The sequence below is a fragment of the Corvus moneduloides genome, chromosome 5 (genome assembly GCF_009650955.1).
Source record: "Corvus moneduloides isolate bCorMon1 chromosome 5, bCorMon1.pri, whole genome shotgun sequence".
Taxonomy (NCBI): Eukaryota; Metazoa; Chordata; class Aves; order Passeriformes; family Corvidae; genus Corvus; species Corvus moneduloides.
In genome coordinates, this window is record NC_045480.1 from 8945988 (window position 1) to 8959714 (window position 13727).

General features: G+C 37.2%; 1 protein-coding gene across 2 annotated transcripts in view; it reads left to right on the top strand.

Moving 5' to 3' along the window:
• The window catches only part of FAM193A (family with sequence similarity 193 member A), a 78322-nt gene that overhangs the window by 59509 nt on the left and 5086 nt on the right, over window positions 1-13727 (top strand). For both annotated transcript variants that reach the window (XM_032109344.1, XM_032109345.1), the window contains 7 exons: window positions 406-657; window positions 2559-2757; window positions 4027-4299; window positions 4645-4927; window positions 6836-7022; window positions 8553-8783; window positions 10667-11510. In XM_032109344.1, the coding sequence (XP_031965235.1) occupies window positions 406-657; window positions 2559-2757; window positions 4027-4299; window positions 4645-4927; window positions 6836-7022; window positions 8553-8783; window positions 10667-11510 (2269 nt within the window). The remainder of the gene's footprint in view (window positions 1-405; window positions 658-2558; window positions 2758-4026; window positions 4300-4644; window positions 4928-6835; window positions 7023-8552; window positions 8784-10666; window positions 11511-13727) is intronic.

The window sequence follows — 13727 nt, forward strand, 5'->3', positions numbered from 1 at the left end:
ACCCTTACCACTACTTCCTACACGTATTTTTTTCCATATGCTTGAAAAACTGTGGAAAATATTAGCTAGTTTGATTTTTTTCTTTTTGTACTGGGGTAATTGTCTAGTAGTGATCAAATGCTGTCAAGGTTTGTATCAGTATTTTGCTTGTTGTCACTGATAGTGGACATTAAGTCTCTGTATGGTATGAAATGCTCTCAGGTTTTAGGGTATTCTTTTAAGTAAGAAAGATTCTTCACTAGTGCTTTTGCTTCACTATGAGGCTTTTTTATTGGTACTAGAAAAAAATTCTGTGGATGCTCTGAAAGTATTAATTGATATATGCCAAATACTACTGATTACTAAGATTTTATGTCTGTTGAGTAGATTGAATTTTTTAATGGGTTTTGTTGGGGTTTTTTACAGGCTGACCAAGGTCCAAATGCTTGTGAATGTCATGTTTGCAAACAAGAAGCCTCAGGACTAGCAGCCTCTGCACTTGCAACTGGACGCCTGCCTGCTGGGCACCAGTTTATGAATCCTGAAAAACCTGCACATCCTGCACTTCATCTTTATCCTCACATCCATGGACATATACCATTGCATACGATTCCTCATCTGCCTCGTCCACTTATCCATCCCACCTTGTACACTGCTTCTCCCTTCACACACAATAAGGTAAGACTGACCAAGGAGATGGATGCATCTTCATCCCAGAAAAAATTCTGTTGCTTTAAATTGTGGCTTGGTTACAGTATTCCTTTTGCAAGGAACGGTGAGGGGTAGGGAGTAAGACAGATTCAGAAATACTGGAAGGTTCGTACAGAATGACTGAGGGTATTTTTGTGTCAGGAAGACTGATAATGCCTTTACTGTGATTAGAAAGCATGTTGAGTGAAATGAGTCTTCAGTGGTAGAAGCAGTGATGGGACTTCAGTCAGTGTAAAAGGACTAATTAAATCATCATTTCTTATAAGAAAAATTTAGTATTCCATTTTGGCAATAATATTCTAAGATTTGTGGTTCAAAATGTTAGTGATTTATTCTCTCTTTTTGGTGGGGTTTGTTGGGGTTTTTTTGAGAAAACACATAGGAGTCTTCATAGTTATAAGGGGTTTTTGTCATTCAAAAGAACTTGAGTTTTTGCAGGTTCTGCAAAATTCTTTTGACCTTAAACTTGTAAGTAATAAATGAGAGAAAGGTGTGGAACAAGAATTGGGACCAAGTGACAGCTTTTCAAAAATACGAGTCAAAACCAAGCCATTCCTGCTAATGGGATGTTGTTTCCCATACTGTTTAAAGTGGTTGAAGTGTGGGTGCTGCTGAGAGGGGCAAAGTCTTTGTCATTAGGTACATCTTTGTCCATCTCCTGGTCTGATCCAGTGATCCTGTGGTTGCAAAGAGAGTAGAATAGTTCACCAAGATGACTGTTCCTTGCACTTTTTGTCCTTCTTAACGTCCACTTTGGGTTTTCCTGCCTTGGGTGTCCCTTCCTTACCTCTGTTCTATAGCTGCAATGTACCAGCAACAACCCACTGCTGTCCTTTGGAAACCATGATAAGTATTTCTTTGCACCCATGTATATGAATTTTCTTTTAATGCAGGTTATTCCAGCCCCTTGCACATTCACCATTAGTCAGATAATGAAAATGCTTCTGTATAAAAAAGGGAGACTGGGTATGTAAGTTGTTTGGCCAGGAGTTTCATGTCTGAAATGTCACTGGACTTAACTGATATTTTTAATATCTATACTTCTGCATAGCTTTTAATGTGCATCAAATCTAGTGTAAAAAGAGAACAAACCTGCTTTGCCTTGGCCTTTTTAAAGGTGGCAGTAATTGAATATAATGTTTGTGTTGCATGAAGTCTCTGGGAGAAAGTTTATTTTAGAATGTGTGTAAACAATTTCAGCCAGAAGAAATGGGGTGAGCCAGAACAACTTGTTTCTATAAAACAAGAGAAAGTGTTTGCTTCCCTTTTTTTTTTTTTTTTTCCACCAGTTCATTCTTAAAAGGAAAGGGTGTATTCCTGGCCTGTTGATTTTAAGTAAGGAACCACTTAATACTTGAAAATGAAAAAAACAGAAGAAAAACTTTTGGTTTATGTGTTTTATTTCTTTTTCTCTTGTCCTTATTTTCAATGATGAAGTGTCTGTAATCCCTTTTTTACAACTGTCTTCTGTGGAAATAATTGTAATGTCAGAGAAGATTAGTTTGTTTAGGTAGCTTGTGCTTTGAAAAGTAGTAATTCCTAACAAGTTCTAAATTCATACAAATACTGGTTTTAATTATATATTAACACAAATATTTTTTGAGATTTGGATATTTGTATTCATCATTTCGTTGCTTCTGAAAGCAATGCTTTGTGAGTATAAAATATATACGTGTACATGCAATCTACGTAATATATTATCTGCATTAATTATCAGCAAATCAGTCTTTTTATCATTCTGGGAAATACTCTCTATTATGCTTTTGATAATGCTTTTTGCAATTAAAACACTATGATTTGAATATTGCTGTTGGAGTGACTGTGTAAGCAAACAGAATATTAATGGAGAAAATACTCTGTTTTTGTAGGCATTACCACCAGCTCCAGTTCAGAATCATACAAACAAGCATCAAGTATTCAATGCATCTCTCCAAGATCATATTTATCCAAGCTGTTTTGGGAGCACTCCAGATTGGAATAGCTCTAAATTTATAAGTCTTTGGGGTTCAGAGGTGATGAATGACAAGAACTGGAATCCTGCTACATTTTTGCCTGACACGATTCCTGGTGAGGGTTTGTTACTACTTCACACTGACTAGTTAAAAGCCTTCTGGTTTATGTTTCTTTTTAGGAATGGTGGGTTTTATCACCATGGTTTTTAAAGATGGGATTCTGGCAGATTTGCTGCCACTTCTACTCCAGTGGGGCTGAAAATTGAAGAATAAATTCTTACATACTGGGGAGAAGATGCTAAAGGCAAACAAATAGCATGCTGCTTTTCACCTATGGTCATTGTAGAGTTATGTTTGTCTTCAGAAGTTTAGTATTGTAGAGAAATGGCAAGTAAAGGGAAACTTAAATAGCTTCTAGACTTCTGCCACAAAAACCTGACTTACTTCTACAGGGTAGTAAGAGCACTAGTAACGTGGTACTGTGTCCTACTTCTTACAATGCACACAGATAACTGAATTGTCATTCAGGAAGACAGAGGTATAAGTCAAGAAAAAAATTAATTTAAGCCAGGAAGCATTTGGAAATCCTAATGGTTAAAGTGAAAGAGAATAAAAGGAAAATGAGAGAGAGATCTTTCCCTTCACATCCTAGCAAATACTAAAAAGCTTTTTTTGATTTATTTGACTTGTATGAAAAAGGAGGCTTGGGGGTTTTGTGTGTTGGCTTTCTTTTTCAGACTCATCTGCTGCTAAGTTGTGTCAAGCTACTACAGTGATACTTAAAAAGAAAAGCATTAAAAACATCCAGAAAACTTCCCCAGTAGGACAGCTCATCCATTTACAAATGTAGTTATGGGTAGCTGTTCCAACAGATGGTTGGTGGCAGACTCATCTGGAAGGTCTATCACAAAGGTCTTTCTGTTAACTGGAATTTCAAATAAATAAATAAATGGTTTATCATTTTGTATTGATAAAAGGATATGTTGTTCCATCTTATAATTGTTTTGTGGCCAGCCTGGATTTCAGATAGTGAAGATTATATACATAGCATGTAAAATGGTGTGCAATTTAAATTTTTTAATAATAAATGGATGAAGATATCTGTAGCACATTTGCTACTTGTTAACATATTTAGTAACATCCTTAAAATTGTGTTTTTAGGGTTTGTGATTCTGCTCTGAGACTTCCCAGCACATTTTGTTACAACTACATTATTTGGGAGGATGGAGGGGGAAAGGAGGATTCCCTTCACTAATCCTACTAAGCCAACATTAACAATATATCCTATGTCTGCATCTGAATTATTGAATGTGTAATTCTAAATCCTATAAAGACACTTCAGTAATTATGTGATTCTTAATTACTCTGTGTGTTTCAATTGAAGGGAGTGATATATTAGCACCAGCACTCTCAGAAATGAGACCCGAAGCACTTCCTACTACATCTAGCAATGAAACAACAGCAGTTACTGACAGCAAAGAGAAAAAAAATGCTGCAAAGAAGAAATGTCTATATAATTTCCAGGATGCCTTTATGGAAGCTAATAAAGTTGTCATGGCAACTTCTTCTGCCACTTCTTCTGTCTCCTGCACAGCAACTACAGTGCAGTCAAGCAGCAACCAGTTCAAAGTATCATCCAAGAGACCTTCGTCGATAGGTAAGGATTTGTAACTCGCGTACAGCATCAGTAACTGGCTCAAGTACTTTTAGCTAACCATAAGGGTTTATGTAAGTGTTTAATTTAGTAATATTATGTATCTTGATGATTTTGGTTAATTGCTGCTGTTATTACTCCTGAGTTAGTCTCTGTACTCCTGAACTAAATAACTTTGTGAAAGATCTTGATGTTAGGGTTTGAAATTGGTAATAGAAATGTGTTGAAATATTACTGATTTTTACAGAAACTGAGAATATACAGTACTTTGTATGATTTTATGGATAGTTTATGCGGACTTACTAATTATTTTTAATTGTAAGTGGTTTCTTTTTTCCCCCAATTTAGGTGAAGTGTTCCACAATATTAATAAAGAGGACCATAGACATTCTGCACCAGTTGCACCACGAAATAGTCCTACCAGTTTAGCATCCCTCCCTTCACTGTCTCCTGTTGCATTGTCTCCAGCCTCTACGCCACATCTTCCAAATCTTGCTGCTCCTCCTTTCCCCAAAACTGCTGCAACAGCCCCTGGATTTGTGGATCCTCATTCAGGTCTTTGTCCTTCTACAGTTGCACCTCCTACTTCAACCACAGACAGCTCTGTAAGTGCCCCACCAAGTGTCTGCAGGTAAGTTCGTTGTTATTCTTGCCATTCTTTTTTACAATAGAAGGGAAATGAAAATACAGATACCTCATCTCCTTTGCCACTGGTTGTAGCATAAAGGCTGTGTTTGTGTTCGGCAAATGAAACCAAATGCAGATATTTAGTATGTAACTTGGTGTGAGACTTCACAAATATGATTTCCATGGTGAAGTCCAGTTACTGAATTTAGAGGCAAACAAACATTTGTTCACTTTTAGAAATGTTACCTGGGATATACAAGTCAAACTAATCTTTCTTACTCTTGTTGCTGGTAACGATTGCTGCTGCTGAGACACAAATCTCTTCTATAACATACCTGTTTTCTATCATTTTGGCATTACATGGCAAGCAGGAATTAAAAGCTGTGAAAACTTGGTCTGCAGTTTAGCTAAAACTATAGAGAGGTCATACATGGTCTTGAAACCTGCCACGTAGTGACACATTTTCCTGACTCCACCTAAGACTTCTTGGATATCAGTCCTAACATTTATGCAGTGGTTATAGTGTGGAAGGATGTTGTGATTTCTGAAGGTTTTCAAAGGTCTTGGAGGTAGGAAGGACTTTGCTGGAGCTGTCTTCTGGTAGTGTTATGTACTGTGGCAGGCTGACAATGGTGCCAGCTCTTTGATGTGTCTGAAGGGGGGAGGCATAACAGAAAAGCAGTTGAATCATTGCTCTGAGCCCTCTGTGACCTGTAAGGCTGTGATCGTGGATGCTGTGAATGTAGTCTTCTGGCTGCTGTAAGTTTTCAGAAGATGATGTGAGATTTGGGTAGAATTTGGTAAATACGTTTAAAAATGCCCTTATTTATGTTATCAACTGGTTTTATTGATGATATCTCGAGATAAGTGTTCTTTCATACTTGAGAAATTACTGCAATTTTGTGAAGAAATTTTCTTACCTAGCGCAGGGAAATAATTGAATATAGACTATTGGACACTGTAGAAATCCAACTTTTTATCATCCTTTCCAGGTTCTAACATGATATTTTTATTTAAAAAAAAATAAAAATAAAAAAAAGAACTGGGAGAGACCCAGAAGCAGTGATTGCATTCTGGGGAGGGGAAGTGAGGTTAGAGAGAAGATTTATACATATTTGCTAGATAAGACACTATGGCCTGTTTTCACCTTTCTAGCATGAGAACAAAGAAATACTAATGACGGATGAGAGGGGTTTTTTTTTTAAATACTTTATTTTGAAGCAAAATCGCATGAGTTTTAGAAGACCTGGACAGTGGAAAAGTTGTGTGCACAGTTACACAGAGTTCGGGGGGAATCAACTGCCATGTACCTTCTTATTGAAGAGATGTGCTAGTAGTTCCCCTTCAGAATCAAGTTGCAGACAGGATAATGGGCACTTTTTGGTTTTAGCTGACCTTGGATTTTTTCTTTAAGTCAAGAGGTTGAAAATCTATCTAAAACCAGGGAATTGCAACTGCATTTGAAACTCACCATAAGTGGTGAGATGGGCAGCAGTTTCAAAACTATTCCATTTTAAAAAGCTAGAGTTGCTACTTCTAAAATAGTTTGCCTGTTTAAAGCCAGGAAAAACAGTTTCAAAACTCACTCTCTAGGCTGCTTTTTCAGGGAGTCACTAAACTGGTTTTCTATAAAGCACTTTCCTGTGTATCATTTTATCCTACTGCTTGGTTTTGAATGTCTCCATTTGCAAGCTAGTGGATGAAGGCTTTAGGATTTGATACATCACTGGTGGCTGATATCACCACCAATGAGAACCATTATTCCTGGAAGATGCAGATATAACTGTATATGTTTTTTTAAAAAAAAACTTCATTATTGTTTTTTTAACATATATATATATAATTATAACATTATATATCTTATTTATTACCATTAGAGTTTTATAAGCATTTTTTTTTTAATTTGACATAGTGATCCTGATTGTGAGGGCCATCGCTGTGAGAACAGTAACACGTACGATCATCAGCAGTATGATGGAGAGGAGAGCCAGGATGAAGATAGCTGTTCAGAGCATAGCTCCAGTACCTCAACTTCTACAAATCAGAAGGAAGGAAAATACTGTGACTGCTGTTACTGTGAGTTCTTCGGCCATGGAGGAGTAAGTTTTTGTATTTTAAATTGCTTTTGTTTGCTTTTTTGTCACTTACGTGTCATCAGTTGCATGTGATTTATCAGACTGCATCTAAGGGAATGGCATTGGAACTCACTCAAGAAGTTGTAAAAGGAGTTAAAAAGTAATTTTCTTCTTTGAAATGAAGGATTGAAATAAACGTTTCCAGTTCAAAGCATTTAAGAGCAATAAAAATGACTAAAAGATTTAGGAAGCAACTGACTTGAATAATAGGTACCATGTTTGACTGAAACTGCAAACAGTGGCATTGAGCCATTTAAGTAACTTCACAAAATTCATTTGCTCCTCTGTAGTACTGTAGTTACAATTAATGTGATGAGGTTGGGTAAGAGTACACTTTATATAGGGTATTAGTTTAAATCTTTATGGCAATTTATGAGCTAGTCTGCTATCTGTAAAAATAGCAATCCTCAAAGTAGTCACTTCAATATGATTTTTAAAAAGGAGAAAAAACTCTAGATTCTTAGCTAAAATGTAACACATTAATTTTTTCTTAACTTGTAAATCTATGTATGACCAGTTTTAATAATCAGTTTACTGGTACAATTTGAGTTGCTGGCATTTTTCCTATTTGAAGTAAAAGCTCAGTTTTTTTGCCGTGTATTTGATCAGGTGCCGTTTCATGTTAATGCTTCAAGTGAAATAAAAGCCCCTGCCCTGTGGCTTAAAGTGGCCAGGAGGGGATCCCATTTCTCCTTGCATGTTCCCACTATGTCCATGCTTGATCTGTTTGATAGTTATCTGACAGCACAGTAAGTTACTCATTTCGCTGAAGTGGCAGAACACGACAGGATTTTTAAGTTAATAGGCTTTCTTTTGCTGGTTTAGTGAGTTGAACTGGTGTAGCTGCGAACAGATGGGCACCAGATCTGGTACAGGAGCAGAGGGGGTAAGGCATCAGGAGGGGAGAAGCAATGAGAAGTTGAGAGGCAGGAGCAGCGGTTGGGAATACAGATATAAAACATGATGCAAGGATTCCACTTGCAGCAGTGTTAAGTTATTGATGGGACTCTGCTGGAGGGTGTGCTGGCAGGCTTCAGTGCAGGATAATCAGCCCTTCACAGGTACAGCCCAGAGGCCTGTGTAGCCCAACCTCTGAAACAGATTTCATAGGAAATAAAAACAGAGCAAATGTCTGCTCCTTTGAAATTTTCAAATACGGCATACCAATCACAAGAGAATATGGAAATATGGAAATATAAGTCACAGTATTTTTTTCTTGCTTTTAGAGGTTATTTCTTTGTCTTCTCACTCATGCCATCCTCCTCAAGATCAGCTATTCTTTCAGTTGGAAAGTGTAGTTCAGAAGCCATCACCAAGTCTGGCAGGTCTGTTGCCTGTTAAATATACTTTAGGTTCACATACAAACAAAGAGTTTGGCAGTCAGGTTTGGACCTCCCATGTTATTTGAAGGTCTCTGAAATTTCAAAATCTCAAAAGCATTAAGTCAGTGAAATTTTTCCATTTAGTCACTAAATTTTTTCTTGTGTCCTTCAGCCTCCAGCTGCACCAACCAGTAGAAATTATGCAGAGATGAGAGAAAAGCTTCGTTTACGTTTAACAAAAAGGAAGGAGGAACAGCCGAAGAAACCAGATCAGATCTCTGAAAGGGAAAGTGTTGTTGACCATCGAAAGGTGGAAGACTTGCTACAATTTATAAACAGCTCTGAAACCAAACCAGTAAGCAGTTCTCGTGCAGCCAAGCGAGCCAGGCATAAGCAAAGAAAGGTAAGACATAAAAATGTATTTATTCTAGACCTCACATTTTTAAATCTGTGCACTCTCCTTAAGTATGCCATTAGGATAAAACAGTATACTGATTTATCCTAATGCTGTAATTGTTTTCTGTGTCGTTTGTGATACACTGCCAGTTTGTTTTTACACAGCTGACTTACCTGTTCTGGTGCTACCTGAGGAGTTATGTACTAGACTGGGAGGATTCCTCACAATGCCATTGTCATGTGTTTTGGTGCAAGTCAGCTTTATATTGGAATTTTCCACACTTCAGAAGGTTATTTCTGAGTATCAGAAATGTAACAAATTTTACAGTTTTGTAGCATTGACTTGTAAAAGTGGGCAAAGTTAGAAAGTCAGTGTCGCTGTATTGGGATATAGGTTTTGGTAAAGTATCTCTGTAGGAAGCCAGAAAACGTAGGTCAGTGCTTTTATGAGAGAGGAAGAGTTGTGATTTGGTATTTTTAGAATAATTGCACTGAGCACCTTGCTGTCCTGATTGACAGAGGTTAAGTGCTGTGCCACGTGATGATGCAAAGGGTTATCCCAAGCTGGAGTGGCAAGCTTCAGGGAGGGGGTAAGGGAAGAAAAAATTACAGGTTGCTTTCAAATAAAAATTGGCAAAAAAGGTTTCTAAAAAACTCCAGTGTCTAACAGTGAAATTATTTTTTGGAAATGGTATGTGCTGAAGATAAGATAGAGAAAATATGAAAGAGGAATAATAGAGGAAAGACCCTTTTTTTTTTGAGTTGGAACAAGCAGGAGACCTTTTCTTACAGCAGTTCAAGTATCAGCCTTAAGTATAAAGTTCAAGGCACAGTGAGATTGGTTGCTGAATGTTTTTAGTTTCTGCTAAGCGTGTTATGTGATCTCACTGTAAATATTTTCTTGTTTGTGGATTTTCTTCTGGCACTACTTTCGCATTCTTTAAATGCTTCCATGGGTTTGCAAGACCTAATGTTCACAAGTTAAATTCTTTATGTTCATGTTGTAGCAATATTGAGCATCTTGAGGGTTTAGTGGATTATTTATAAATAAAACTAACTTTGTAAAATTTGCAATGCACAATTCACTTTGCTCTTACAGTGCAGTTTGAGCATAAGACATGGAAAATTCTCATAGGGTTTTTTGAATGACTTCCGTAACTGTGAAAAAGTAATGCCATACAGGCACCTCTAAATGTGCAAGAAAATAAATGGTCGTGATTGTTCTCATTGTATGACTGTTTCATTTTGCTAATGATGCTTGCAAGATCAGTGCTGCACAGCAAAGTTTTAGGCATTGGCAGCAATGGCTGGCAAAAATCCCTTGTGACTTTGTTTTGGTTAATGAACTAATGGCTGACAATAGAAAACTGCCATCCTTAGAATTTTTGACATCTTCTGATGTAACTATTAATTGCTTAGTATTTTGGTGCAGACTGTTTTTAATGATTGTTCTTCCTAACATTCCTGAAGTCTGAAACAGAGCAACTCTGCTACCAAAGCAAGAGAACAGGTAAATGATACAACTGATGCAAACCTGAGTTACCTTAGTAATACACACAGTCTTTGAGAAAGAAACTGAGTGTTTTGTGGAAATAGAAAACTTTGACTGTGTTAGGCTTAGCAGTAGTGAAGAAAAGATCAACAGCTGGTATTAACAATGGTCAAATGAGTTACAGAAACATAGAAAATGTGAATAAAGGATTGTAATGTATTTAAAAGGGCAGCCTTTGTATACTCATTTGTTTGCTCTGCAGACTTACAGATTAAGTATGTTCATATGTTCACATCCTAGGATTTATAACGTTCATGAAGAAAAGTAGTAATAATCCCTAAGACTCTTAAATTTCCAAAATATTTGTCACTTTCAATAAACCTATTACTACTTTGCAGCTTGAGGAAAAAGCTCGACTTGAAGCTGAAGCCAGGGAGAGGGAGCATCACCAGTTGCTTGAGGAGCAGAGGCGGCGTGAGGAAGAGGAAGAAGAGAGACTGAAACAGGAATTACAACGACTCCAAGAGCTTCAGCAGTTGAGGGCTGTAAAGAAAAAGAAGAAAGAGCGAACAAGTAAGGACTGTCCGAAGGTGGACCTGCTCACTAGGAACTGCCAGGCAGTGAAGGAACCTGTCCCAAATGCACCTGAAGACATTCAGAATGGTACCCTTGAGCAATCAGAAAAGATGGAAACCTCAGCCGGTTCACTGTCAAGACATGTGAACCACACTGAACAGAGGCCGGTTCTAGAGACGGGCTGTGAACTGTCCAATGCTGTAAACACTAGAGACTCAAAGCTGCTTTATCAGAAAGAGGGCAGTGTAAAGCAGCATGAGCCCCTCTCTTTTCTGCTTGATATTATGCATCAACATAAAGAAGGAAACAGCAAACAGAAGCTAAAACAGATGAACAAACAGTGTGTTGAACAAGTGAAAAAGCCTGCTGAATCCCCCAAAGCAGCTGAGATTCAGACTAAAACCAGAAACCAAATAGAATCCAAAGCAAAAGCAGCAGAGCTCCCAACACTTGCAGAACCTAAAAAAGATGAGAAGAAATTAAACAATAACAACAAAAAACAGTTGAACCATGTAAAGGAAGAGAAAGCACCTGTAACAAGTGAATCCCCATCACCAAGTGAACAGCAGCAAAATAATAAGCTAATACTTGCAGATTCTCCTCAACCAAAAGGCAAGAACAAGAAAAACAAGAAGAAAAAAGGGGACAAAGTCAACAGTTCCATTGGTAAGTGTGTAAAAAAGTTGAAGAACTTGGGTTATTTTCTGTTGTTACCATTTAATTCCAGAAGTCTGACATCTTTATCTTTAGGCATTCCTGCCAATGTAAATTAGAGAAACTGAAAAACTGGTGCCAGGAAAACTCAAGTCATCAGAATTATAACAATTAAGAGATAGTGTTCTAGTAAAGAGGTGTAGGATGCTTTCAAAAATAAATGAACGAGCATGTGCTGTAGGTTTTGTAGGGGGTTTTGTCAGTTAGACTTTCCAGGAGTCTCGCTTTTTTTTCTTGCTTAAAATAAATACATCATTTAATTCAATAGTATGCTGAAATCCATTTTGAATTTCTTTAAAAGCAAGATTGTTTCTTATGCAGCATTAAGAGTATAGTATGAAGTTGGTCTTTAGGCAAGGGAAGTAAGGGGATTCTGCAGTCAAAGAATGGTCATTCATGCATAAATATGCATTTTTTTGAGTGGAAATAATTCCTTTCTTATATTAATTACATTAGCAGCTAAGTAAATGAATACAAAAAACTAATTTACTATTTTTTATTTGCCGGAGTGAAAAGTTGCAGCGGGATGTTAATTAGTTGATCAAATTGAGTGTGTTCTCCATATTAGCTTGTTCTAGTAAACAGCATATTTTTATTTCTCAGACAGAAATAATAAAACCATAGAAGATTGACTTAAGTAAGTTGCACTTGAATAAAATTATTTCCAACTTACTTTTTTGTTTGCCTGAACATAGCCAACAACTAATACCAGAGCTGAAAAGCGTGTGCAGTTTTGGCCCCTTGGCTTTGTCAGCACAATAATCAAACTGCTGTTCTCTGGCACCTCTTTATTCCTGCACATCCTTGATCCCTACTGGGACTACCAGTTGAGATGGCAGTTTTTTAATGGACACTTGTCTGCTCAGAGCACCTGGTCATTCCCCTGGGATCACCTGGTAGCTGAGTGGTAATGTTGCATAAATTCAATGTACGCCAAATCACGCTGCTGTTCTGACTGGTAAGCACAATAAGATAGACCTTCATGCCTTGGCAGTTGCTGCCAGTGTTTCAAAATACTTACATTTGTTAAGCCTTGTTACAAAAATGTAAACCTAATTCCTGGTTGCTGGAAGTGCTAAGGGGTTTTTTTTTTTGTGATTTCATTGTTGGGTTGGGTGAGCCCACTACCTTTGCTCTTAAATCTGATGCCTGATGTTTCCATTCTATATCAGTCGAGCAGCAATACAGTAGGGAACCATTTTCTCTGATATTAGTTCTTGTGCATACTCTGTTGTGGTGTTTGGGTTTTGGCTCTTTTAATTTATCAAGAAGAATGTACTCCAGTGATTGAAGCAAGACAGAACTCTAGAACTGGGAGCAGAAAAAGAAGACTGGAGACATTTGAAAGAGAAAATATGGAAGAGGGAGGTGGTGGAGGGTGTTTACTGTAGGAGAATGCAGGTACCTTCCTGCATCTTGTCCTCTTCCCTGCCTCCACCATTTTTTTTCTCCTGTTTTAATCAGGTATACTTACAATTTCCAAAAGTTAATGTTCAAGTGTGAAAAAATACAGGGACATGTTTCTAAATTTATCAAGAAAACGTTGTGCTGTTCTCTGTAGAGTTGGGACTGGATTTTTACTTTAAGTAATTCTGACTTGAGAGCTACAAGAAAGATACTGTAATACATGATTTTTCATGTAGTTATAATTTTTTTAAGATATAGGGTTGATGTACCAAATTAGCAAAGACACAGAAACTGAACTAAGAAAAAAACAAGTAGAACTAGGATAATTGAGAGAACATGAAAAGAGGGAAACAAAGCTAGGGGGTTTTAGCTAAGTTTTAAAATGAAGTGTTAAAGCAGTGAATATTACTGCTTTTGGTGAAATCTCTGTTTCTTAAAGAAATCTCTTCCGGAAGAGTATTTTAACTTGTTATAAAGAGGCTGAAGAACGCTAGGAGTGTTTGTAGGACTTTCTGCTTCTTCAGAAGTAAGTCGAATGGCAAATACATGCAACTTTTAAACTGCCTTAAGTGTCTTTACCATGAGTTGTCTGTTCTCCTAATCTCAAGGATTCTGGAGTCCAGGTGTGTATTTGTTGGTTTTGGTTACTTTCTTTGTCTCACCCATTTTTTGGAATGTATTGTAGAGCTGCTTCAGGAATGAGATTGGAGTGTATATGTAGTGAGAAGGAAACTTCAAGAGGAATACGTTCAAATTGGTTTC